This window comes from Leptonotus elevatus, chromosome 6 (assembly GCF_054856555.1).
Source record: "Leptonotus elevatus isolate MCC_2025b chromosome 6, RoL_Lele_1.0, whole genome shotgun sequence".
Lineage (NCBI taxonomy): Eukaryota > Metazoa > Chordata > Actinopteri > Syngnathiformes > Syngnathidae > Leptonotus > Leptonotus elevatus.
Genome location: NC_141244.1, coordinates 12,911,594 through 12,938,103, shown reverse-complemented (window position 1 = coordinate 12,938,103; position 26,510 = coordinate 12,911,594). Strand labels below are relative to the sequence as shown.

Below are 26,510 nucleotides of genomic sequence, written 5' to 3'. Positions count from 1 at the left end.
AATGTCCCAAAATCTATTTATTTATTTATTTTATACCGCATTGCCCTCGTTTGTGCATGCCTTTATTGGGAGTGCTGTTCATGTAGTACACAGTTTGGTCACTTAGGGGCAGTGTGGTTCCACGTGTTCAGAAACACTTGTAGCCCCGTTAAAGAGTAGAAGAAAAACCTTACGATCAAGTGTTTCTGTTTTTTTTACAGCGTAGGAAGAGTATATGCCTGTGAGTAATTTTAAGATGCTTCTCTGTATATATTCTTACATTTTCGGATGTATAGCCGTTCTTTTGAGTGAGTGCTAATTAGCGTTAGCAAGTCAATGGCGCTTTCTGTTGTGCATTAGCCTTGAGCTAGTTACAGTCGGGAAACAAGCTAAACAAAAAAAGTGCGTTTGCATTTAAGTGTGCACTGCATTTAATTCTCTTCGTTTTGTGCGTTTAGTTTTACAGTTAACCTCAACTGGAGTGTAATGAACGGCCTGAAACCAGCAACATTGGACTCTTTTTGAGGGACTGTTTGCTATCTGCCAAAATGTACTCGGTCCACGCAGGGAGAGCAGAATAGGCTGTATACTGTACTATAAAAGCTATAAAATTGATAGTTGGCTACATAAAGTAGCAGTTGTGGTCCACAATGCCGTTTTTGTGGAAAGTCACTTTCGTTACAGTTCAAAACTTAGTAAATGTTAATGATAAAAAAAATAATAATAATAATAATGACACTTTGTCTCCATTTGTCATTCTGTCTTGCAAAGCAAACTGGAGATTCTTTGCACATCTATAGATTGAAACTAGAAATTATCGTCAATCAATTTATTTTGAATTGAAAATCGATTCTGAATCGAATCACAGACTCACAGAATCATGTTTAGTCACAGTCACAGATTCCCACCCCTAGTTATTATGACAGTGGTAACAGTACCCTAGTGGTCAGTACATCTGTCTCAGTTGTGAGGAATGGGGTTTGAATCTTAGCTCCACCCATCTCGTTTGCATGTTCTCCCCATGTTCTCCTGGGCCGAGCCAGTGATGATGTCACAGCCTGACAGCCAATGTTTGATTTTGACTAGCGGTTCGTGTGTTCATGAATAAGGTCGCTCGTAGTTGCGAGAAGTCATGTGAATTCATCGTAGACACTTTATTTGTATGCTTCAATTTTCTGCTAAGCGGCGTTCCCCCAGATCCCGATCTCATCTTCCCCAATCGTGGGCCGTGGGCCAGGCTTTTCTGCTCCTCACTCTCCTACACACTTGTCTGCTTAGTGGGCTGAACCGTGGCCACGACAGTATATTGAAAAATTCAATACAGTCAGATATATGTTTTGTTGCACCCCTAATGTGACGTTCATTGACGAATCAAAATTGTCCATATCATAGATATTATGTGGAAGTGAATGGTTGCTTGTCTATATATGCGCTCTTATTGACTGGCGACTAGTCCAGGGTCTGTACCTTGCCTGTTGTTCAATGTGGGATAAGCTCATAAACAGATATCAGCGTAAAATGTTAATTATCATTACTGCTGTATTTAGTGCAATATGTTGTGTGATGTTTCTTTAAGGGGAGAGCGAGAGATAAAGTGAGGCAGCATCTTAGCAAGCTAAGTGTAACGTGTGAACATTGCACGTAAACAATGAAGAAGGTGGTTTCCCCGGAGAAAACCCCATCCAGGGTCTTTGGCCACTCAATCACTGCAGTGGAGAGAAAATGGATAATCAACCTTGAAGTGCAGGTATCTCTGACTTCAGTCCTCGAGTAGCATAAAGAGCTCCCCTGAGTTAGCACTACAGTCTTGGTGCCTCAAGCAGAAACACCTGGATAAAGTGCTTGAGTTGACAAAAAGTCCTAGAAAGGCTTGAATACCGCCAACTAGGGATTTAAGAGCCTTGTGAATATTGTCAGCTCAAAAAGCAGCTTGAAATGAGAGTATGATGCTGTACACGTGAATGTTGCAGCCGGCAGCATTTTACAGTTCCAAAAGGCGCACTAGGAACTAGTTTGTGGAACCGCATAAGAATTATGTAATTAAAAAAAAAAAAAAACATGCTGTTTTTCATTGGATTGTATTTTATCCATGGATTCACATTTTCTCAGATTTCACCCCCCCCCCCAATATATAAAAAAAAAATCTTCTTATTTTTATTTATTTTTATTTTTACCAATTTCTCACCGTTTTATTGAATGTTTATTAGCGCTTTTTAAAATATTTTGTTATTGCCCCCACCTAATACATTTGAATTTGTGTCAGTTATAAGCAGATTTTTGCTATTGGCGTGCCAGCCTGCCAGACCCGGTCTACTTTATTACAGTTTCACTTTCAGTTCAACTTTAAAATTATATTTTTGGTTGAAGTGAAATTATAACAAGAGTGCACAATTTTGACTGTTTTGAGTAAAAACAATCTTCTGCATGACCAAGGGATACTGATAACTTTTCGCATAATGTAAGTCAATCTAATAAAGTTAAATTTAGATTACTGTTGAAGCCTGTATTGAAAACAAAATGAATTTGAGAGATTTTCACATACTTTAATTTAATTTTTTATAATTTTGCATAAGTGATTCTTTATACAACAACAATTTATTATTAATTTTGATGACTTTTGACCCTACAAAACAACTAGTACCAATTTTCATTCCTCCTTCCATTTTTATTTCATCTAGCTCTTAGGACAGTGACCAAATACATACCTGCCAACAGTATTGTACTTGTGCTCAATTAAAAGTTAGTGATAACAGTTTTAGCATGCTTACAATTACAAACAACCTTATTCTCTCTTTAGTGTATCCTTGAAACACAGCTTATATGCAGAGCTTCAGTCTAATTTTCATATTACTATTTTGGTTTGGGTCAGCCCGAATGTCTCTGCAGGAAAGGTAAACAGTCAAGTGCGGAGATAAATTTAGAACCAGACCGTGTGTCTGTGCCAAATAACGACAGTAAAGTTGACATGATGAAGAAGAAAAGGCGCAGCAGATTTGTCTTTCAAAAGTTGAGCTAATGAGCCATCAGCCAAATCCACAAGTGCCTTGGGATTTTCATGAAGCCGTGTTGACAACAAAATCTCACTTCGTGGCCAGCAGAGAACTTTCATTTATACTGAGCTGTAAATGGTGACTAAGACATTTTGATGCAAACAGAAAATCACCACTTACATGAGATAAATCCCTTAAATCCCATAAGCCAAGAGGGTAATTAATTTAGTCCCTTTTAGCATTTTCACTGCTGTATTTCTAAAAAAATATATAATAATTGCAAGTGAAACCTACATTAATATTCATAGTGTCATCAAATGTTGTTCAGGGGATGAAAAAAAGTGACGGTTCCCAAAATGAAAATGCCAACATTTCATAAGGCAGTGGCACTTTTTTAAGTTTGACTGTAATTGGTGCTGACTGAGCAACCTCGACTTGTTATGCATTGATTGAAACTGATTAAAAGTCTAATAGCATGGGAGAGACCTCTGGCTGCAGCTGATTTGATTTCAGGAGCTGCTCTGTGATGATGGGCTGCAATTTTACAACGTATCGCCGGTTAACAGTTAGACCAATAAATCCAGGTTAGGGCCTAACCTGTATTTTTATTTTCTGTTTGACTTCTTTTCATGGTCAAAAAACACACACACAAAAAAAAATATATATATATGTATACATATCAGACATATCATATACACAAGTCTATACATCATCACGTGTACTCAAACTAATATGCCTAATGTTCAAATCTAAACTTGTCATTTTCTTCTTTCAAAGAAAAGCAAACACTCACAATCTCTCCTTCCTTTCCTCCAAAATCCAGAAACAGCATCCGAACGCCATCGTCCGACGACATCCTCAGTTTTTCATAAGGGTAGGACAGGAGCACTCGTTTTTTGGTCGGCGTATGGCGTCGCCCCTCCTCCCCGTTCTCACTTTCTCTGAGTTTGGGTTCAGCCAACACGGAGAAGCCCTGCTCGTAGTGGATCACCAGCCGGCACTCCTGACCCAGGTAAAGACAACCTGAGAGATTCAATGATAGCATTCATGATTTGATGAGTTTTTTCATATTCATTATGGCTGATAGAATATAAGCATAATCAGTTCATCAGTGTGTATATTTTAAGGAGTCCAGGAGCTAAGCCTATCCCGAAAGGAGTAACTTATTGTATGCTTTTGGAAAATTACATATGGAATTGTTCTTTCCTCCGGCTACGGTCTTTATAAATGAGATAAGACAATCATTCCTGAGGGTTTGAAGAACGACCTATACCAGGTTGACAAAGAAAGGAACATTAATTCATTCAACAGCCAATGGAGATGTGTCTATGCACAGCCGCCAATGGTCAGCTGCTGTATGACGACCAGAAAAAAGACAGACTGACACAACTTCACTTTAAGAGTTTATTTGAGGGAAACAACGCATTGAGCGTCATAAGGTTGGCCTCAAATTGCTCAATTTGTTTCCCTCAAATTTGAGGTCAACCCGATGACGCTCAACACGTTGTTTCCCTCAAATAAACTCTTGAAGTGAAGTTGTGTCTGTGTGCGAGGGATTCTTTTTTCTGGTTGTCATTCAACAGAAATTTTGTGTCCGAAATCCTTCAAAAATAAATTGGATTCTTAAACTGATCAAGAGGAATAATCCTTTAATAATAAAGTACTTTGGTTAAGAAACCTTGGCCACCAATAAACATGTCCTCAGGACATTAGACCATGGAAACCTCAAGGATTTGAGATAAAAAAGGCCTCATAAAATTAATAAGGAGCTTGCTCTAAGATAAGTACAACACGTAATATGGAAATAAAAATGACTCATTTGACTGTGCAGTCATCTTTAAGAGTAATTATCAACAAGTGTAAAAAAAGTTAATGGTTTTATAGTAAAACCTAAAACAATACCCCACTTGTGACTCTTTGTAAATGATATTATATTAAACCCACCATTATTTATATGAAACTGAAGGAACAAAATTAGTGCAAAAGTAATACAGTAAATTGAAGCACAGAAAATTAACTAATGAAAAGTTTGTGGGTTTGCTGGACCAACAATACAATCAACAACAACAGATTGTTGCACCCCCCCCCCCCCAAATCTCTCTCCCTCCCCCCATCCCTCCCGCTCTCTAAAAAAGAACATATAAAGGCCTTTTTCACACTGCACTTAATGAACCTATTCATTGTGTAAGTGCTACGAGGGCAACAGAACGGCGTGCTGTCACACTGCAACATGCAAAATGGCCATTTGCCATGATGGCGTCACATTTCAAGTTGAAAAATCTTCAGCTAAGGATCAGGATTATCGCTTTGATGCCGCACAGCACATCCAGTAGGAAATGGGTTGGCAGAGTGATTTCAGAGTGTTAACAGCAATAGACCAACTAGCAGGAAAATCATTCAACATAGCCACTCAAAATCTGAACTAAGATGACAGAAAATCATGGCAGGAAAAGCTGAGAGCTTAATATTACAGAAGAGAGTAACCCTCTAAAACTGTTCAATTGTTAAGATATGTTAAAATATGTAAACTCGGTTGAAACTTGTATTGAAATGCTAGGAAAGGGGAAACTCAAACCTTTCCATAATGTTTTACTTTCTGAATGAAGTTCTTTAAAAAAAAAAGCAAAACATTAGTGATAATCCAAAACACATTTATTTTATTTTTTAATGAGATTCAAATTAAACTAAAAGGCCTTTCAGAAAATCACAATTATTAAACAAAACATAGCAACTAATGAGCTGGTCCCCTTTCAGTCATCAGTCATATTTTCCAAAAACATGCCAATATCACAAATTCTGCCTGGGTTTGTAACCTTATGTGCACAACTGCATTAACAGTATCTCAGAAAAAGTGAGTACAACCAGATCTTCAGAGAATTCTTTGAGGTGAGGTGCAATGTTGAACTTCCAGTAACCGGTCGGTACAAGTGAGTGTGAGAAGTGTAATATTAAATGTAACACACCTGCTCCCTAGTCACACCTTGAGACCTTGTAACGTTAAGTCACATAACACTGGGGAGCGAAAAATAACTAACTGTGTTAAATTTGGCCATTTTCACTTTGGGGTGAACTCACTTTTGTTGCCAGGGGTTTAGCTATTCATGGCTGTATTTTGACCTATTTCGAGCTGGGTGCTAATTTTGATGTGTACTGTATGTAGTCCAACTGCTTAATAGAAGCTATCATGGCTAGAAAAGCAACCAATCACGCAGGCTCATCTCCATACCGTGTGAGCTACGCTTACTTGTTACGTCACATTACTGATGTTTGCCGGCTGTAAGCATCATTCTGCATCACGTATCTGTTCTGCAACACTACTCTCCCTCCCCCGTTTTTGTATCTTTAACCGCATTTCAGCCACCTCTTAATTTACACGTAACATGCTTTTATGTCATATCTGCTTCATTTCCCCTCGGCGTGATCAGGTAACACTGAAGTCTCATTACTGTGTAAATCTTGACGTCCGACTTAGCACACACACGCGTGCTTTTCCTTTCCTTTATTTATTTTTATTTTTTTATAAACAACATAAGCTCCTCTCTCTTGACATCATTTCCTCCACTGAGCTACATGTTTGGGCAAAGAAGGGACAGTGCGCCAGAGGCAAGTTATTATCTTGCCATTGTTTACTGATAGCCTGAAAAGGACGCGTGTACGCTCACTGTGTTTGTGTGTGATCATATTTGCATGGTTTCGTGTGCTCATTCATGAACGCGCGCTACTGCTCCCCGTAGCCTGTCTAAGCATCTTTAGTCTGACCGGAATAATTTTAGTTGACAGTAAAACCTTGTGTATTGTAGCACTAAATCACATCCTCATCCATGCTTCATCTGTTCACCACATTATGATTTAGCACAATTTGGAAATACTTTTTAAGTTGTACAGAGCAGCAGATGGTTGTCTTCCACCGCACAATAATTTACACGGAATAATTTTGTAAAAAAAAAAAAAAACTCCTCTTACACAAAAACCAGATTTTTTAATTGTTTTTAAAAATGATTTAAAAAAATACTTTAAAATTACTTCACCAAAAGATTAGCTCACAATTGTAATCATTGCTCAATGTCACAGCTAATCATGCTTATTTAGGCAGCAATGGCAATTTGCACTTGATTATGAGAGCGCCCACTCATGAGCACCAAACTGCAATTGTTTCTGACTGTACCGCTGCCTTAAACTGTTACGTCAAAAGCATGAGTGGATAATTCATCAGTTGCTAAGATACCGCCTAACAGATATGCTGCACCGGCTCCGCCTCATCAATCTCAAACTTTTCCATCATTTGTTTAATATTCAGCTGTTTGTTTTTGTTGAGAAAATCTGCTTTGGTGATTCCACAGCGCCATTAAATGCAGTACACATTAAAAATGGTGAAATAATTCAAAGTGTAAATGGATGAAATTGTACAAATGGATCATGTGGAAGTATAAAAATAAGATGATTGCTGAATTCACTATGGAAACAATTTGGGGAAAAAAATCTGTTGAGTTAGATTTATATGCTGATTAAAACTAAAATTGGCATGCTGATTTCAAAATTGCAGTCATTTTTTTTCTCCCCAACTTACTGGTACACTCGAGATAAGCAAAATTCCACTAATTATCTGTAGTAAGACTGTAGTAAGAAGAATTGATTACGATGGGACTCATCCACAGCAACTTTTTGTGCAGTCACAATTGAGACCGTGTGGTGAGAAGTTTGTGCAGCTCCAGATCGGGTCAGTATGTATCAATATCTGCAAACAGAAAGCTAGCATAGTAGCAATTAAGATGATTAGTGCTGGCTTTTCTCCTAACCTTGTAACCATGGGCATACTGTTCAATTTTTTTAATGCTGTTTTATTTACATACATATAAAATATTTAATTTCATATTTAAACAGGGATCCTATAGCTCAAAAACTTGACGCGATAGAGAAAAACTGAGAACAGTTTTGGATTCTGCACCCAAAAAGAGAAGATCATTAAAAAGAGATGTCAGACCTAACTCAACAAAAATGTGTGTTATCAAAGCTTGAAAACAAGTTTTGTACAGTGGAGTTATGTTGTTGCAGCAGTGTCGTAACCCAAATTTGTACATAAATCAGGAAATGATGCTATTTATCAACACAAGTAAATATCCGTATGATAAAAACTTCTAGGCAATAAGTATATAACAAAATAACAAAGTGTAGCCGTAACCTAGCGTGCTGCCTGACAACATATTCTTAACATGTGCTTCCTCTGATTTGTTTATTTTCATTTTTAATCCAGTAAATAATCTCAATTCCAGCAAACGTTCCTTAACTGACACTTGGAAAATCGATGAGAGGTTACCATGTTTAGTGAAAATTATCGAAAAAGTTCATATTGCTCATGCAGATACACACACACAATTGAATATTTCAAATCCATCAAGGTAATATAAAATGAAAGCACACTCATTTTTTTTTGTTAAGAAGGTCAAGAGATATGCATTTAAATGGTTGTGGATCAGCTGTATAATCCTTAAAAGGCCGTTTTTGGACCAATACATAAATTATGTGTGTCTTGTGCCAGGTGCACTTTTGTATATTAATCCTGCTTCTCCTCCTGTTTGCAAATTGCAATTTCAAGATCTTTGAAGTTGCAATCTTTTGTTTGTGACATTAGAGATAAGGAGAGGATCTGATGTGAAATGCAGATACACGCAGATGGTAAACATAACAATATGTGTAAAGCATAAAAGCCTTTTATGGGACCACATTTGAGTTTCACTGTCGTATTTGAGTTTGAAAATGACATTAACTGTAGGTTACACACTGATGATTTTAGAACCCCGCCGTTCTGCACTTAAGGTGTCACAGCAGGTAAAATTATGGTAATTCTTAACTTCCACTCTTAGGAAAATACATTTTGTAAAGCATTATAAGTCATACAGTTAAAAAATAAAATAAAATCTGACCTTTCCTTTAAAAAACTAAGTTGCCATTTGCCTCAGTTCATTTCAATTCTAGTTTCTGAAATGTGTTGACAAGTATACACTGCCACTGACTGGTTTCAGGTGAAGACCTACACAAAGGCAACAATACAAAAAAAAAAGAAGAAAAAAAAGGATATATAAAAATGTTGAATAACGTTCTGGTTAGCACACAGTTGTTTTCCGCATATTAGACATAATAATCTGGCGACAAAATTACTTTGCATTGTTGCCCTGGTGGTATGAATCTATTAATTAAGGCTAGTGGCAATCAGGCTAGACAAAGGTAGCGACATGAGGCTAACCCCGTTTCATACGCTTTCAGCTAATGAATATTCCTTATCTCACAAAATCTTAATATTACATTACACACAAAATGATGAAATTATGTGTTTATTTATAATAAAATAAAAATATTAAGCTGGGAACTGCCAAATACGTTTGAACTTTGGCCTACTGTACTTGCAAACAAGTTTGAGACATACTAGTAGGCTAAATGCTACAAATTTAGCTTGTTTTTTGGGGGGCCACGGGGTACTGACTTGCACATGTGCATACCCAGTGGAATTATGGGGGGGGGTTAATCATGCACTGCAGATATTATGAAAATATTGAATTTTCAAATGTACTGGTATACTATAATGTATGCCAACTAAATAAAATAAAAAACTTTTTTTAAACAGTTTTTTAGCATTTAGCCTACAAGTGCGTGTGAATGTACTTGTAAATAATGTATTATAAACATATTTGCAAATACTGTACAAATTTGCACGTACATTAGCGCATATTTGCAAGTACGTTCTTAAAAACTTGCAAATACGTACATATTTGCCAGTCAAAAATGTTTACATTGGCAGTTCCACGCTTCCATGGTTGAATTTATTGAGCCGTACCTGTATAAATAAGCAAAGACTCAGTTAACAGCCAAATGGTGTGCAACCTTATCAAGAACTGGTTACAATTGTAACAATTAAACGTGAATTCCAGTTGAATGTGTGTTTTGCTTTTTAGGGACATTTGCCCATACTGTGTATAAGCGCTAAGTATAATTAGCATCCGACTGGAAAATTCATTTCCTGTTCAGGATTTTCAGGTTTGAATTGTTTTTCATACTTTTTTTTCCAATTCACACCCCAAGAATAAACATCACATCTCTGTTTTCTTGTCAAATCCTCCATAAATATTCACCACTATATTCAATTGTTACTCCAGTGTAACCTTGTGAGTGCTCTACCAATTGTGACTGTACAGCTAAAGGCATACATTGCTATATTTTGAATTTTGCATTTTAATCTGGCACCCAAAGACAAAGTCAGCCTCAGTCTCATTTAGTACAGGTTGAGTAGTGAAGTTTATATGTCTACCATAGTTTGTTTGTTGGTGGACTGGATTAATTATTTATCATGAGAGGGTATTTTCCTGAATTTCTTGCTAAATTATGCATGAATGCTTGAATAGGCAGCTGTTTGTTTTGCAGTTATTTCCCCACACCCAAAAAAGGTGATATGCAATTTTTGTTTACCTGTCCCCCCACTGTCCTTGTGTGAACTAACAAAAATCAATAGCAGCACTTGTTGATTCTAATACTGCTACAAAACGTGCCCTTCTGGCAAGACAACATTTAGTCACAGCACAACATAAGATTAGGAATAGTCACATTTCCCCACAAGCATGACACACAACATGATTGCAATGAAAACACCTTTGGGCGTTAAAATGCGCAAACTGTGATTGAATACTTCCTGTTGAACGAGTGATTACAAACACAATGTAGACTAGCTTGGTTGTGACAAATAGTGAAGTGAAGCTGGCGTCGGGCAGACTTCGCTGCTGGATACAAGAGGGTCTGAAGTGAAACTTGGCACTGTTTGATGAGTTAGGGCTAGTGGGGGGGGGGGGGGCAGCGGGGGCGGTCACCCATGGGAGACGTGCAGTTCCCAGGACATTTTGTGCAGGGAGAGAAAAGGGAGGGAAAGCGAGCGAGCGAGAGAGAGAGATAGGAGGGGATTCTGTTGGAAATCCCTTGACAGTAAATACACAATTACAAACACACCGGAAAATGCCGTTCCCATCTATAAATAGCTCGTAAACATCTTCCATATGGCTCTCTTCTACCTTTGTTTGTGTTGACATTCTGCTTCATGAGCTTGCTTTAAGACTTTATTTTAAGCTTGCAGCACTTCATGCTGTGCACTACGCGTACCCTCGCGCTGCTGCGGCATGCCTGAACACATTTGAGGAAGTGTCACAGGATGCAGCGCAGTGACCTGTGCCGCATATCTTATTCCATCCTCATACTTCTACATTCGCCCACGTATCCCAAAAATTGTTTGGTTTGTAATGTTTCATCATTTCCATTCATGGCATTTTAATTCATTTCAATGCGGAAAATTGATTTGAAATACAGTCAAATCGATGTCGCTGCCAGATTAGTCACGGAATGAATTAATCTTCAAGTTAGCACCGCGTTTCAACATTTACATTCAGTGTCCGTGTGATGTAGCTGTACTTACTAGTACTAACTTCTTTGATCATCTCGGCTGATGCGTGACAACCGTTGACTATTTGTCGAGTCCACAGGGATAAATCCTTGCTGGTTTCAGCCCGGAAAAGATGAGTCTCGATTCCAAGGCGAGTGCCGGTTCGAGTGGCGAAAAACAGCTCGGTGCCTGAGTAAGGGGACCCCATGTCAGGCCCAGAGTGCACCAGACTGGAGGAACACAAAAACTCATATTCAATGCACAATATTCAAAGACAAACTCGCTGATTTCCAAGTTGTAGTCACATTTTCCCCCTGGAAATAATACAAAATGGTGAAGCAAAGCAGCACATACCATCCACTTGCTTTTTTTATTTTTACTTGTTTAAAAAAAATGTGACCACCCCGCCCCCTGGTTTTATACTAACTGCCTACGAGCTGTATACGTCTAATCTGTACGTATACCATATAGTTTATGCAGTAGTCTGCTTACAAGATGGGAGGAGCAAGATGGCCGCCCTGTGACTTCAACGACTTGCACAGGCGTGTATGGGCTATCGGCAGTCATATATTCAGATCAGTGACACAACCTCACCCTGAAATCATGTTCAATTGCTAATTAAGGACACTAAAAAAAAACTCTTATTTAATTACGCTGACATAGTATGGCACCTGTTGCCAGCGTTAGCGGCTAGTAGCTAGCATCTAGCCGCTAAGCACGTGTACCTGTCACTTTGTTGCACAGCCCAAACTCCTTTTTACTGATGTAGAAAATATAGTTTGCTGTTGTACATGGTTATGTACTCCGGTTATGTGTTTCTGGACTAAAGTCTTAGAAAAACTTTCCGCTGTCTTGGACTGTAGGATACCGTTCTCTCCAAACTTGTGTTTGCTAGGTGACTTAACAACAATTGACTTACCACATAAACAATTTCAATCTATACTTGTAGCCCTTACTATCGCAAAAAAAACAATTCTTGTTAACTGGAAAAATAAACAAACTTTGAATATCGACCAATGGTCTAACCTCCTCATAAATCATATTTTAATGGAAAAAATATCTGCCTCAAATAAAAACCAAATGTCAAAATTTAAAGAAACATGGTCTACGTATATAGAATTTTTTAACCTAAACTTGGATTTTAATTCTGCCTGTTAGCGAGAGCCACAGCAGCGTTATAACTGGCATTGATGTTTCTGTATTAGGCAATTTGTAACTAATGGTTGTGTTTCCATAGTCAGGAACCCGGCTGCTGCCAGCGGGATCGAGCGGATTCGCCTCCGATGGGCACCAGGGGTTGATATTCGGATTCACGGCATGCCAGTGGGTTAATTCTGTGGGTGCTGTCCCCCCTGACGGGGAGTGGGTGGGTCTGCCCCTCTGTTGGCTGCTGGGTGGCGGCTGCGTCTTGGCCGTTCCCTGGGTCTCTTGGGGGGTGCTGCGTTGCGGGGCTTTCCCTGGTGTCGGGGGCGGCGCCGTTCCGGCGCGGTCCGTCGCTCTGGGCCCGGCGACGCGGTTCGGGGCCTGTGGGCCGCCGGGGTGCCCGGTGGTTCCCTCTCCCCTCCCCCTTCCTCCCCCTTGCTGCCTCTCCCTCCTCGCCTCTCCCCGCCCGTCCTCCGCCTCCCTGTCCCCTCTCCCTCGTCGCCCTTCCTCCTCCTCTCCCCCTCTCCTTGCGTCCCTGCCGCTGCCCCCTGCCCTTCTTGTCGTCCCCTTCCCTCCTCCCTTCCCCTTCCCCGGTACGCCTTCCTTCCCCTCCCCTGGGCCGGGGGCTCCATCCATGGCCCGGGTCTCGGTGCTATGGGGGCCGGCGGGGGTGGCTGGGGTTTGGTGTCGTGCCCGCCCCGCTCCGGTGGGCGTCCTGACACCTCGGGCGGGACCCAGTATCCTGGGGGCGAGCCCTATCGCCCCGCCGGACGGGTCCCATATGCCCGCCGGGGTCCTGGTGGGGTGGGTGGGGGCTTGGTGGGCCGGTGCGCCTCCTGCCCCCGCCCGGTTGGGGGGGGCCCCGCTGGTCACACCTCTTAACTCACTACACTAGGTTTGCACAATACACTTTTATAGACATATAGGGCACATAACACACTTTGGGGGGTGGGGTAGGGTGGAAACACCGTCTTCACCCTACAACTCCCCTCCAATTTTAATACACCACACAACTTGTGGGTGGGGGGGGGGGCTTGTGGGGGTGCCATCGGTTGGGGGCCGCAGTATAGAGCAGTGCTGCGGTCCCCTGTCCGTGTCGCCACCCGCCCCCCCCCCGCCCTATCTATTTTTTTTAATGCACCACATACACTCAGCAACATGCTTGGGTGGCGGGTGGATCGGAGCGTGGGAATATCATTTCCATCGGCTCCGGTTCACCTGCTCCTAATTTTAATGCACCACACACACACACTTGTATATACACTGGGTGGGGTCACATTCACGGTTTAGGGGTAGAGTTCGCCAGTCCGCGAGCTGGCGGACTCAGTAACAGGGGTTAATTTTCACAAAGAACGCTGGGGTGACGACCGGGGCCTTCCCCCGCTGGGCCTGGGGTTCGGGGGTGTCGGCCGCCCTCCGGTGCCCCCATCTCCCCCTTCTGCCCCCGGTGTTCCGTCCTTCCACACGGCGGGGGGTGGGGTGGGCGCGGCTGCCCTCTCCGCTCCGCTGTCCGGCCCCTCTTCGGCGCCGGTGCCTGGGTGCGGGTGGTCCCCGGGGGCTGGGGGTTGGGGGGCTGGGGGTCGGGGGTTGGGGGGCTGCCGGTTGGTCGGGGTGGGGTCGGGGGGGGGCGGCTTTGTTGGGGGGGGCCGTGGTGGGGGTTGCGGGGTGGGGGGTGCTGGGGGTGGGGGGTGTCTGGGGGATTGGGGGCATGGGGGATTGGGGGCATGGGGGCGGCTGGGGCTGGGTTGGGGTGGGTGGCGGGGGTGGATGGGGGGCGGGGGGTTGTGGGGGGCGGGGGTTGGGGGCCGGTGGGGTGCCTGGTGGGCCTGCAGTGCCCCGTCCTGCTGCGTTGGGCCGGGGGCGCGGGCCGTGTTGGGGCGGGGGGCGCTCCTGCTCCTGGGTTTGCTCTCCGGCCGGTGGCCCTGGTGGGGCCCGGGGGTCGTCCTTTGGCGCTGCCGCGGCCTGGGGGGCCCTGAGGTGTTGCGCTTGCTCTGTTCCGGCGGGGGTCGACGGCTCCCCTCTTTGGTGGAGATTTTCATGCATGCCAGATCCACCACACCAGCATCTACCGAAACTCAGACACAATCTGTTTCCTCCTCAGGTTATTGAATCGGTGGAGGCTGGTGTCTCGGATCTCACGCGGCTTCGTCTGTCCTTCCTTCCTTTTCTCGGTCTCTCCGTTGGTCTCTTGAGGCCTCCCTGATTTTATGTTTTTTGGATTTGTTGGGGTCTGGATGTTTCTTGGGCTGGAGAGGAGTTCTGGTGGGGGGTGTCTGGTCGGTGCTGGATTTCACCTTCCTTGGTTTTCTTCGGTCCCCTCGGGTCTCCTGGTGTTCGATTTAGGTGAACGGTATGAGATTTTTTTTTTTCTAATAGGTTTTCTGGTGAGCTAACAAACACACGCACGCACGCACGCACACACACATACTCACCCACACACACACAAAAAAAAAATGTATGTATGTGTGTATGTATATATGTATATATGTATGTATATATGTGTATATATATATATATATATATATTTAAAAAAAAAAAAAAAAAGAGCAATGATGATGACATTTCCGAATGAACAATACTGAGCTCTTAAAAAAGAAGAAAAAAAAAGGGCAAAGGAAGAAAAAAGGAGGAAGAAAAAAAAAAAATATATATATATATATATATAGTTTGCTGTTATGCACAGTCTAAATTTAGGAAAACTAATGCTGATTAGTTGATTAACTAAAAATGCAAAAAGTTTAAATGAATGACTAAATCTATTTTATTAAAGAAATATAAACGAGATTAAGTTTGAACATTATGCCATTGTCAGTTTATGTAGTTTTTAAATTAAGTTACCTTGTAAATGAACTTTGGGAAGAAACGGAGCAGATACAATAAGACCCGTCTTCTTTCTGCTTCTTTTCATTCAACAATGAAGAATATTGTTTGATATTTTTTTCTTTACAAATGAATGAAATAAATGATTGAAATGAATATAAAATGAAAAAACAATTGGTTATCCATCCATCCACCATGAACCACATTATTAAGTGAAATTTTCTCTTTTATGTATCCATAAAATCCTTCTTTGACCAAGTAACAATATATTTTTAAAATGTCATCCTAATACTCGATTATTCAATAGAATTTTCAGTTTGATATCCAAATCCCAAACTATTTAATAGCGGCAGCGCCAAACTATGAATCCTTGACACCCAACAATCAATGTTTACACAGCGGCGCCTCATTAGCACAATTCAATTGTGTTGATGTGAAAACGGCCCCACCGTGTTGCTAGAAGAGGATACGTGTCTGCTGGACTCTGCCAGGCCTCCTTGCTTCGTGGCAGGCTCTCATACAGCAGCAGGTCCTTCTCCGTCACCACCACTAGCACAGGCTTCCAGCACTCCTTCTCGCTTTCACTTTGCTGCACAAATACACGGAATGGCATTCCCTTGAGAGCATTGACCTCCAACAGGCTGAACAATCCTAATTGGGATCAACGGCAACTTGTGAGTGTTTTTAAATACCAACTTTTGCATACACTTGAGGTAATCAGAAATTTTTTCGTGCTACACATTCTTGTGTAAATTGTCCATTCATCTGGTGTAGAGAAGATAGATGGATGGTGGCACACACTATCAGTTAATTCGTGACACATCTTTGGTTATCTGACTGAGAAAGCAATATAAAAATCCACTCATTTGAGTATTGTTTTTAAACATTGGGACAATTGTCCCAAATGTTTATCTGTGCAGCCATTCACTAAACCTAATGTGCATTTTGAAAATGTCAGTGTAAAATCTTTCTTACCAAAGTTGCTCAAGCACAAACTCCCAACAAACAGAGTAATGTGTACGGAATACATAAATGTGTTTAACTGTGTTTATATGCAGACTTAACCTGTTTTTGTTTTTCCCCTTCTTTCGCAAGTCAATAACCGAACCCGAATGCCGGAGAAATATGGCCCGTTTCGCGATGTGTGATAGAAATGCTAATTTATTTCTGCTGCTGGTGCATAGGTACATGATTGAGACATTTGCTTTCCCGCACAACCCCCCATCCTTCAAAGAGCCCCTTCTTGCTTCTCCTTCAGAAGCCACGTCGTTAATCCTTTGCATTCGGAGCTCCCATATGCATATGCGCTGTACAGTACAGTATATGCCGCACGCAGCCTTGCTGTTTTACCTTCATGACTATTCCCATTATGGGACTTTATCAGCAGCCCAGCTACGGAATCCTAAGCTGCTCTTTGAAGTTCAGCCTTAGCCAATCATATCAGAGAATTTTGCAGGATCAAGGGTCACCTTTCCAACAGAATGAGATTTGGTCGCCAACTAGCAAAGATGGTTAGAATTTGATACTAAAATATTGTAAATGTCGACGGACACAGAGTTTCACGTGATTACAAACAAAACACGTGTGCACCCCTTGTCAGCATATAACAAGACCCTCAACCATCTAAACTATCACAGACACCCTCCCTTGCAAACACACCACAACAATAACACGAAAGATGCTGAAAGCGCACACTCTCGCATTACCTTCCCTGCCAGCCATCCCAGGTGTCGAATCTCCTTGCTGCCAGCAACCCCTGACCAGGTTGTGTGATGAATCACCTCCGCTAATGCTTGCTGTAATGAGATGACGTGATCGTTCAGTGTGCCGAATGGAAAGATATAGCATATTATAATAATTGCCGTGTAACTGTGCGACAGACCTGCGTGAGTGTGGATGTGACAGCATGCATTGCAGAGAACCAAGTGAGGGCAGATGGCTGGTCTGGACAGCGCAGCACCACGGTGTGCCTGGCGTCAGGGGAGTGCAGCTCCACTTGTCTGGAGAAAACAATATTATCACAGAGGTGAGCAAGTCGAATGATGTGCAGTCTATCTGGGATGGAAGCTTTAAGGGTGGAAGGGGCCACAATTTTTCATCGGTGCTACTCGGGGGGCCGCAAAGAAACACGCTCTTCCTAACCAGATGATATTTTAGACATGGACAAATATATGCTCTTAATATATTTCATTTAGTTTGAAGCAAACAACAAAATAACGGGCAAAGGGCTCCCTTGCATAAAAATGTTATTTCAAGGACGGCACAAAACTGCTGAACAGCAAGCCAGCATTAAGTGCAAGAACTCATTTTGTGCATGTTTTCACAAAAGCCAATTCATTTGTTTGTCCTTCATATCATTCCAAATCCCCAAGAAATATTATTAGGCCTGCTCACGTTGTTATATAGAGCAGTATAAGACACAGTGTAAGCTTGTCTGTCATCTAGTGGTGAACGGTGATATTACAACTTAACACTACAGTCGATGCACATTCCCTGTTTGTTTGTTTTCTGGGATTTTTTCCCCGAAGTTACCCCCCATTTGTCATGGCAACGTATGTTGAATGTTTTTGAAGAATTCGTTGGGTTTGTAAAAATAAAATAACATTTAAAAAAAGATGTATTTATTTTTTAATTAATCAAGCAGCCACTCAGAGTATAATCAGAGGATTCTTTCTGGTTCCCCTTTTTTATTTAGCTGAAAGCCACAGACCAATGAAATGGTTTCACGCCTTAACTTCTTTGATGCTGGTTAAAAAGCAATGAAAATTGCCATACTTTAAAAACCTCTGTGGGCCATTTCAGACAAATAAGCGTTCTCTCTCAATTTCCTTAACTAATCTCCTTTTACCGTAAGGGAGTATTTCTGGCCTCCATAGACTTGCATCTATAGAATGCTTCTGGGCCTCTGCGAGCAGCTCTTTGATTGTGTGTCCAGCTCAGTGAATGTGAATTTTTAAAACAGGTTCTAGTCACAGGCTCATGGTGCATAATGTAACACGCTGCCTTTTGAGATTGTTAACAACGTTCCTGTTAAATCCTGTAGAATGAATCATCTTTAAAAAAAATAACAATAATAAAAGCGTAGGAAGTCAAAGGTGTTTCCCTATATACAAGTGATGATTAATGTAACCATAATATACTGCCTACAGCTGAAGACAAGATGAGACATGGTACATATGAAGCAAAAAAAGTGAGAAAACCTCATTATGTCACACCCTTAGCTATGTCAGTCCAACAAGTATGTCTAGCAATAAACACCGCGCCATGAAAAGAAATAAATCAAAAGTAAACATGAAGATGTTATGCTTGGGGCAACAATGACAAGTGGGAAGTAAAGAGGGAGGAAATATTCGGTTTCAGACTCAACACTCCACAGTATGAATAGAAGTGCATTCCTTATCTGGGGTGTTTACCACCAACTATGTCAAAAACTCAATAGTCATCTGTTCAGGTGCTCTCGTGGGTGGTGGAGCAAAACTTCTCCTGGCCACGTGTGCTTTGCGCAAACAGGCTTTCTTTCTTTTCTTTTTTCTATACACACACCTGACACAGGAGACCTGGAAAAGTCAGAGCAAATGTGATGAGTCCACAATTCCCTCAAAGTGGGACACACCATGTACTGTACGTCCGCTCCAGGTGTTACTTGAGGTTAGAAATAAAGATACAGTGTGCTTCCGCTATATTGCGGATCATAATTCGCGCCACTGCGAAAATGCAGGTTTTTAAGCAATCTTTTTTTTTTTTAATTGGGCTTTGACTTAACGTTATGCACTTAGATCAGGGTCAAAATATTTTCTAATTTTCTATTGTAGTTTTATTTAATTTGGACTTTTGTTTTTTAGATAGTTTTAATTCGTTTTTAGAACAACTTTTTTTTTTAAAACTTTGTATCCGTTTTATTTATTAAAAAATGCTTTGTTCAGTTTTTTTTACTTTTAGTATTAGTTTTTTTTAATACACAGTGTTTTGAGTGCAATATTTTAAAACATAATTATATATATATATATATATATATATATATATATATATATATATATAATTTTTTTTAAAGGTCACTAAGAAAAGGTCACTAAATGGGGACGTTCGATTTTCCAAACTGATACCAGTATGAGTACTCATCGCTTGAGTAGTCACCAATGCTGATACTACTGTTGTTCCGATACAGATACTGGTATTAGCAGAGGCCCTGATACTGCATTAAAACAGTAGTATCGGTAACCCGGTGGGTAGTAGGTGATGTCTGGTCGGTGCTGGATTTCACTTTCCTTTCTTTGATCCTTCCTCAGATCCAACCTCACAACACTAGATTCTGAAGTATTCGCTTTAGGTGAACGATATGGGATTTTTAATAGGTTTTAGGTGAATTAATGAGTACACACTCACACGCATGCACACACACATACACATACACACGCACATTTAAAATAAAAAATAATAAGAAAGAGTGAGCAATGATGATGACATCGAATCTGTAAAATTACAGAATGAACAATACAAGAAAAACAAAACAGTAGTATCGTTGAGTACCATGCAGATACCATTAATTCTGACGCTAATATAGGACTTTGGATGCAGCATCTTGTGTCTTGCTCATGCACGACATTCACTGAAGTGTGACATGTTCACTGCATGCCGAGCTAAGATATCCTATTGGCCCTTGAATGCTCTGAACAAATGGCAGGATAGCTTTTTCATGTTGAGAAAAAAACAACAACTTAGGTATCTGTATGGTATCGGCATCGGCCGATACGGCAAAGCCGGGTATCGGAATCGGTATCGGGGGCCAAAAAACAGTATCGGAACAACACGAGCTGATACCAATAATTACTTTTGAAAACAATGACAAATAATTTTAAAGAAAGACCTATATGTCCCAATATGGCATTTTTCCTTCAAATTGCATGAAATTAATAGCAAATTTATATTCTTCTAATTTTATACCATTATCGGCTACAAGTTTTAGTTATGTTCTTCTATATTAGTATTCTATGTCTATCCAAGTGTTATTTTTTCATCAAACTGCAAAACAGTACAAAGAGCAACGTTGACACACGAGATCACGAGTTGGGATATTGACCCCAAATTCTTCTATAAACCACCGAGCGGTCAAGTAGAGAATATTGCCAACCCTGTGAATGTTCAACCATTATTATGCTTTCGAATTGTACAATAATAAGTCAAGTGAGCTTTGCCAAAGTGGAGCTACAAGTGCCATCAAGATTTCTCTGGGCTGTGACAGTGAACATTACATCTGCTTAATGTAGAAAAATGTCTTGTATTAAGCATCACATATCATTTCATATTGGCCAGTTGCTATCATTCATTTTGGAAAAGGTGAATACGCTGAGCTTGAATTGAATGAGAGTATGCAGTAAGTATGAAATTCTTCATAAAACTTCTGGTATAATTGTGGCTGGTGAGAAAATGTATTCACCAATTAGCATCGTTGAGTAGATAGAAGGTGGAAGCTACTGGTTGAAGTGGTGAGTTTTCAATTTGTGTAAGATGTAAAATGTGAGCGCTGACTGCAAGATTGTAAACAATGCCCCTGAGAGAGATGAACATTAAAGCTTTGATTGCAGCACATTAGAACCAGGCAACATTTCTTGATTAAGAAGGAAGAACAAAAGTCACATCTTGCTGGAATTGATGTTTTTTTTTTCTTCCTTTTGTGTGCAATAATACTTTTTTTTCTTTCTTTTTTTTAACAGAGTCTAGTTATGTTGTAAGCAATTAGCTTAGCTCACTGTGGACTGTTCTGTCATAAAATATTGATTTCAGGTTTTCAGACTTGTCTTTACACATTGAAAATGGCGGCACAGGACGACTTTATGTGGACCGCTGACCAAAATGAAGACTAGAAATGAGACCACAGTAGTAAACAACACGATAGCGTCGGTCTGCTTGTCCAAACCATCTGTGATGCCATAAATTAGTTTGTCAAACACCAGGTAAAACCATAAATCAAAACATTAACATATTGTTCATATTTTTTAGGAACATGAATACAAATGAGGAACTTTGCTGTGAACAGTGAAGCAACTGAAGACAAACAAAGTAGTTCCAAAACGCAGCATGTTGCCGATTGCAGCTGTTATCTTTCCATCCACCTGACATGTGCACACCTCCAAATATTACCAGCAAATACTTCAAACTTCTATTATGGTAGCGGCCTGAATTTTTTTTACAAAAACAACTATGGTCTCCCAAGGACAACAGAAACGTTTTCTGTTTCTCACCACCACACATTTGAACAATGAAGGCATTGGAAAATGGAAAAAAATGAAAAACTCTACTTCCTTGAGTCCTTTCATGTCGTCTATATAACAAATGTTTCAAATCAGGTTTCGCATAAACTGAACAACTTTTACACTACGTCACTAATTGATTGTAAACCAGTGTTTCATCTTCAAATTTCCAATGTTTTTTTTTTTTTTTTATAAATTTGCAATCTCAGTCCCAGGGGCTCTACTTAGAAAGTAAGAAATGCATTTTCGAGCTATGACAATACTGCATATTGTTCACAGTAAATGGGAGTCAGATGACTGGCCTGCAGAAACAGTTAATTGTGTGAAAATGACATGATGTAATAAACAATAATAATAAAAATAAGCACATGAGGAGGAAAAGGAGCAAAGAGCAGAAAGGATGCATTCGTCAACTACCTGTTGTCTGGATCTGCTGTGGTCATGGCTCGGGTTACGTAACACATTTTAAGTGGAATGCATCTCCTGTCGCCCTGCAGGGACAGGGAGGGCTGAGGAGGAGGAGGAGGAGGAGGAGGAGGAGGGCTTCGAGTCTCCGGGGAGGAAGAGGAGGGGGCGATGGGGGGGCTGCTGCCGAAACGCGGCGACTCAGGCGGGGGCGTTTCCCATCCGATCTCTGACACAGGTGAGCCCTTTTTCACGTACGGTGTGGCCTCTCGCATGTACTTGACTGGACAGGGAAGAAACCGTAAGAATGTTAGTCTTGTATAGATTACAGTAGTTTTTAAATTTTCAGTCGTTATTTTTATTTTTATTTTTTTAAAGAAACCCCCAACAGTCTTGACTTATTTGGTTGTTACTAACATAGTCAAGTCAAGTTTATTTATATAGCCCTTAATCACACAAGAGTCCCAAAAGGCTTCTCATGCTTGCGGGTTGACAAATATCAACGACATCCCCTATTCGAACTACACGAGGGCAATGAAAAACCCCAAAAAACAAAAAACAACAGGCAAAAAATGAGAAACCTTGAGGAGGGACCGCAAAATCCCCCTTCCAGGATGAACAGGCTGCAATGGATGCCTAACATAACTATGAGACAAATTTTTCAAAAATCATTTTCAGTTTAATACATTTTGTAGAAACTTTATTTTAGACGTACCGCCATTGTTAATTACGTTGCAATGCATTCAGTGCGTAGTAATAACGTAGAATGGCGGCAGGCTCTCTGCCGAGCAATGTGAAACGTCAATAAAGAAAGCAAGTTAATTCTCGTAGCGTTCCTAAAGAAACATGTGATTGGGAGAGTGACCCTCCCCCACGCCGTGCTCTCGTCATTCACCAGACACATTCAAGAGTTTTGATCGTCCAGTTAGGAACGCTACGAGGCTTAACTTGCTTTCTTTATTGACGTTTCACATTGCTCAGCAGAGAGCCAGCCGGCATTCTACGTCACTGCTTACTGAATGCGTTGCGACGCAAATAACAATGGCGGCATACGTCCCCAAAACTTTTCTACAAAATGTAGTAAACTGGAATTTTTTTTTTTTAATGAATCTCATAGTTATGCAAACTTGTCATTACAGTCCGGGTTCCTTTTAATCTTTATTTAATAAGCAAAAACAGAACTGAATATTTGGTCACTCCATCCAATATATTTCAGTACAAGGTTCTACAAAGAAATCTATGCTGGGTTTTAACTCATTCACTGCCATTGACGGCTATAGACGTCAAAAATTCATTTGAACTATTTCTATTAGTTTCACATTTGTTTCCACTTTTGTTAACAAGAGTATGAAAACCTAGGGAAAAAATATTGTACGTTTAGAACAGATATCAAATTTGTGATTAATCGTGAGTTAACTATTGAAGTCATGCGATTAATTACAATTAAAAAATGTAATCGTCTGACGCCCCTAATTTTTTAAAAATATTTTCTTTTTTGTTTGATTACTTAATTATACAAACTCAAGATTAATCACAAATTTCATATCTGTCCTATATGTACAACACATTTTTTCCCTAGATTTTCATATTCTTGTTAGCAAAAGTGGGAAAAAAATGTGAAACTGATAGAAATAGTTCAAACTAATTTTTGACGTCTTGAGCCGTCAATGGCAGTGAATGAGTTAATTGACACTATCACACAGTGTGCTAGATAGAACAGCAAGAGACAGATCACACGCGGGCATGCATATCTCAAGTAAGGGCTCAATCCGTCTACATCCCACGTTCTGAATCCTTGGTATGCTTGTTATGTCGAGCAGACATATTCCACTGTACGCGCTGTGTATAATTGACAGATGGCTGGTGGCATTTGGGATTCAACATACAAAGAATTGTCAAAGGGGAGGCATGGTGAAACGGTAACAAGCCTCTCCGCCAACCTGTGGACGAGAACAGACAGGCTTTCGCGGATGGGACTGTGGCTTTATGCGACTGTCCTCAATGGCCTTCCAAAGGCAGTGTTTGCAAAAGGAGAATAGCACACTGACTGAGTCACATCAGCAATGTCAGATTAGGGAGCCAAATAAGGGCTGGTGATTTGTTCTAGCGCACCGTAACAAAAGAACACGCGTAGGCGCTACATGATAAAGACCTCCAGTAATCTGCTGAAGCCGGGACGTGACAACCGTGTCTCGCCAAGCGACATGTTCGGCTTAGGAAAACATTAAAAAATAAAATAAAATCTTAAGATCATTCTCCGTGTCTTGAGTATAAAATGCACAGTGTGAATCAAACCCGATGGCGGTTGCCTAAAATTACGCAAATCAAACATGTATTTTTTAAAATCTACAAATATAGCTGATGTAATCTCATTAAAGTGTGGCCTCAAATAGATCTGTAAGGGTTTTCTTCTTTGGGGAAAATGGTTACACTGTGCATGTATGTGTGTGCATATTCTCGCGGGTTTCTGTCAAAGCACCAATTCCGCACCAGAGCCACTAAATGGCAAGTGGTGAGAAGAAAATATAGTGGAATCTTACAATCATCTCTGTGATGTTATAAAACCTCATTAACTGTACAAGCAATGTTTAAAAAAAACATTTGAACAATATTAACAAATGTAAGTGTGAAGGGCCCTCTTGGAATTACTGCATTTGCAATTCTTCCCACAAATGAATTGCCTTTTAGGCGGACTAAACATGGTCAAAAACTTATTTTGGGATGCAAATGTATCCTGGTGAAAAGATAGCACTAACACAATTCATCAAAACTCATCAGTCATTCGAATGGGCAAGTTAGAATTTTTTTTTTTACCACCATACATCAACAAAGCTATGCACGAAGAAGCTAAAAGTCGGTCTGCCTGCGCCTTGATCAACTGCACCAAAAACATCATTACACCTCCTGCACTACCATTTAGACCTGCTTTTACCGAATCTAAAATAGAGTCTACTTTCTGTTACCAAATTGCTAAATCCCTGGAAGGTCGCGGCACCTCGGTGCGCCGGAATGCCCAAGAAAGCTATAGAGCGTCTACCAAATGACCCGTTTTTAGGCCGAGTGCGCCTGTCTATGAAAATAGAGCCCTTATCTTGAATGACAAATGAGGCAGGTTAAAAAACGTTACCTCATCCAGCTCATTTTTAACATTTACCGTCAAGTAATTCAATTAAAGGCAACCATTATGTACATAACGCAACACATTAAAACAAGCTCTTAAAAGCAACACTTCTGCACTTGGAAAAATTTGACACCAACTATTTTTTTCCCCCTTTTTTATTTGAACTCTTCTTACATTATTTTTCTTCTCGTACCACTGTCCTGACAAACACACAGTTGATTTTTGATGCTTGCTAAAATAGTCAAAAAATCTATCGTGAGGTCATCACGCATTGTGACGTCCAAATTTTGTATGACATTTCCAGAAAATGATGGCTCAGGTCCAGATTTGACGAGCCTTCTTACTGCTTCTGCAGATCGTTTGCGCAAATATACTCTGGCGAATTGTTTTTCTTGTAACTACTCTGCATCTCATTTGGAGCTCACTCTTAACAGTTCTCCTGATGAATGACAGCCTACCACCAGCGACCAGCTGCTCGCCCCGCCCGTTAAGAGCCCCATTCGCTCGTCAAAAACCACTTCACTTGTTAAACTCTACTCAACCCCATCCAATTCCACGATTTGTAAATACGACAATTTCCTCAGGAGATGAAGAGTGTTGACAGTATTGCCTGTTGTGCAATGACTTCATCAGTCTCATTAAAAAAAAATTACCCAATGTGGTTTTTGTGTGTGTGTTTTTGCAACACTCACCGAGGTTGAGAGGGCCTTCCATATGCTCTGAGTGGGAATCTTAATTGGTGAGCAAATGTAGCGGATAAAGGAGGAGAAACTTCTTCTCATTAGGCCTGTGACGCGTAAGGTAGGAGTTGAAAGGGGAACAGGCTGGAGGCAGAAAAGTAGGAAAAGGCTCCTGTGATTTGCAGAATGAAAGCTTCCCTTATGAGCTCTGAGCAGCTATCTGGATATACCACAGCAGTTGCTAGGCTTTCACAAGAGCCGCATGGCAATTATTATTTTTTTAGATGGATTTGGACAAATATTCTTGAACGTGCTCTAACTTCACCTTTAATGAAAGCCGGTCCCTGCTATGTGCCTCTCGTCTGGAAGCACATGAATAAGGAGGCAATGAATAATGACGTGTCATTTCTATGAAGCAGGAACTGAAGAAGCTTAGGAGTTAAGAACCACAATACGCGATAATGAAAGATGACTACCATGACGACGACGGCTATGACAAAAAAAAAACTCCTGAACAGAGGTTGGAAGCAAGACAGACTAGACACTGCTGGTAGAACACACGACCAAACTCCACATTGGTAGTTTATTCTGGTAACAAAAAAAAAATTGCAAAAACAAAAACCACGATAGAAAAAGACTATGCTTATTTTAATTGAGTATGGAAGGGATTGGCACTCCCTCAGTTCCTGTTCCCTGAGGAGGATTACA

General features: G+C 40.7%; 1 protein-coding gene across 1 annotated transcript in view; it reads right to left on the bottom strand.

Annotated features, from left to right (window-relative positions):
- Window positions 1-26,510, bottom strand: part of sntb1 (syntrophin, basic 1) — a 38,592-nt gene that overhangs the window by 3,820 nt on the left and 8,262 nt on the right. The window contains exons 2-7 of the mRNA XM_086078599.1: window positions 22,014-22,284; window positions 17,231-17,348; window positions 17,055-17,144; window positions 15,798-15,937; window positions 11,419-11,615; window positions 3,763-3,992 (exon numbers count right to left, since the gene is read on the bottom strand). Coding sequence (XP_085934725.1) covers window positions 3,763-3,992; window positions 11,419-11,615; window positions 15,798-15,937; window positions 17,055-17,144; window positions 17,231-17,348; window positions 22,014-22,284 — 1,046 coding nt within the window. The remainder of the gene's footprint in view (window positions 1-3,762; window positions 3,993-11,418; window positions 11,616-15,797; window positions 15,938-17,054; window positions 17,145-17,230; window positions 17,349-22,013; window positions 22,285-26,510) is intronic.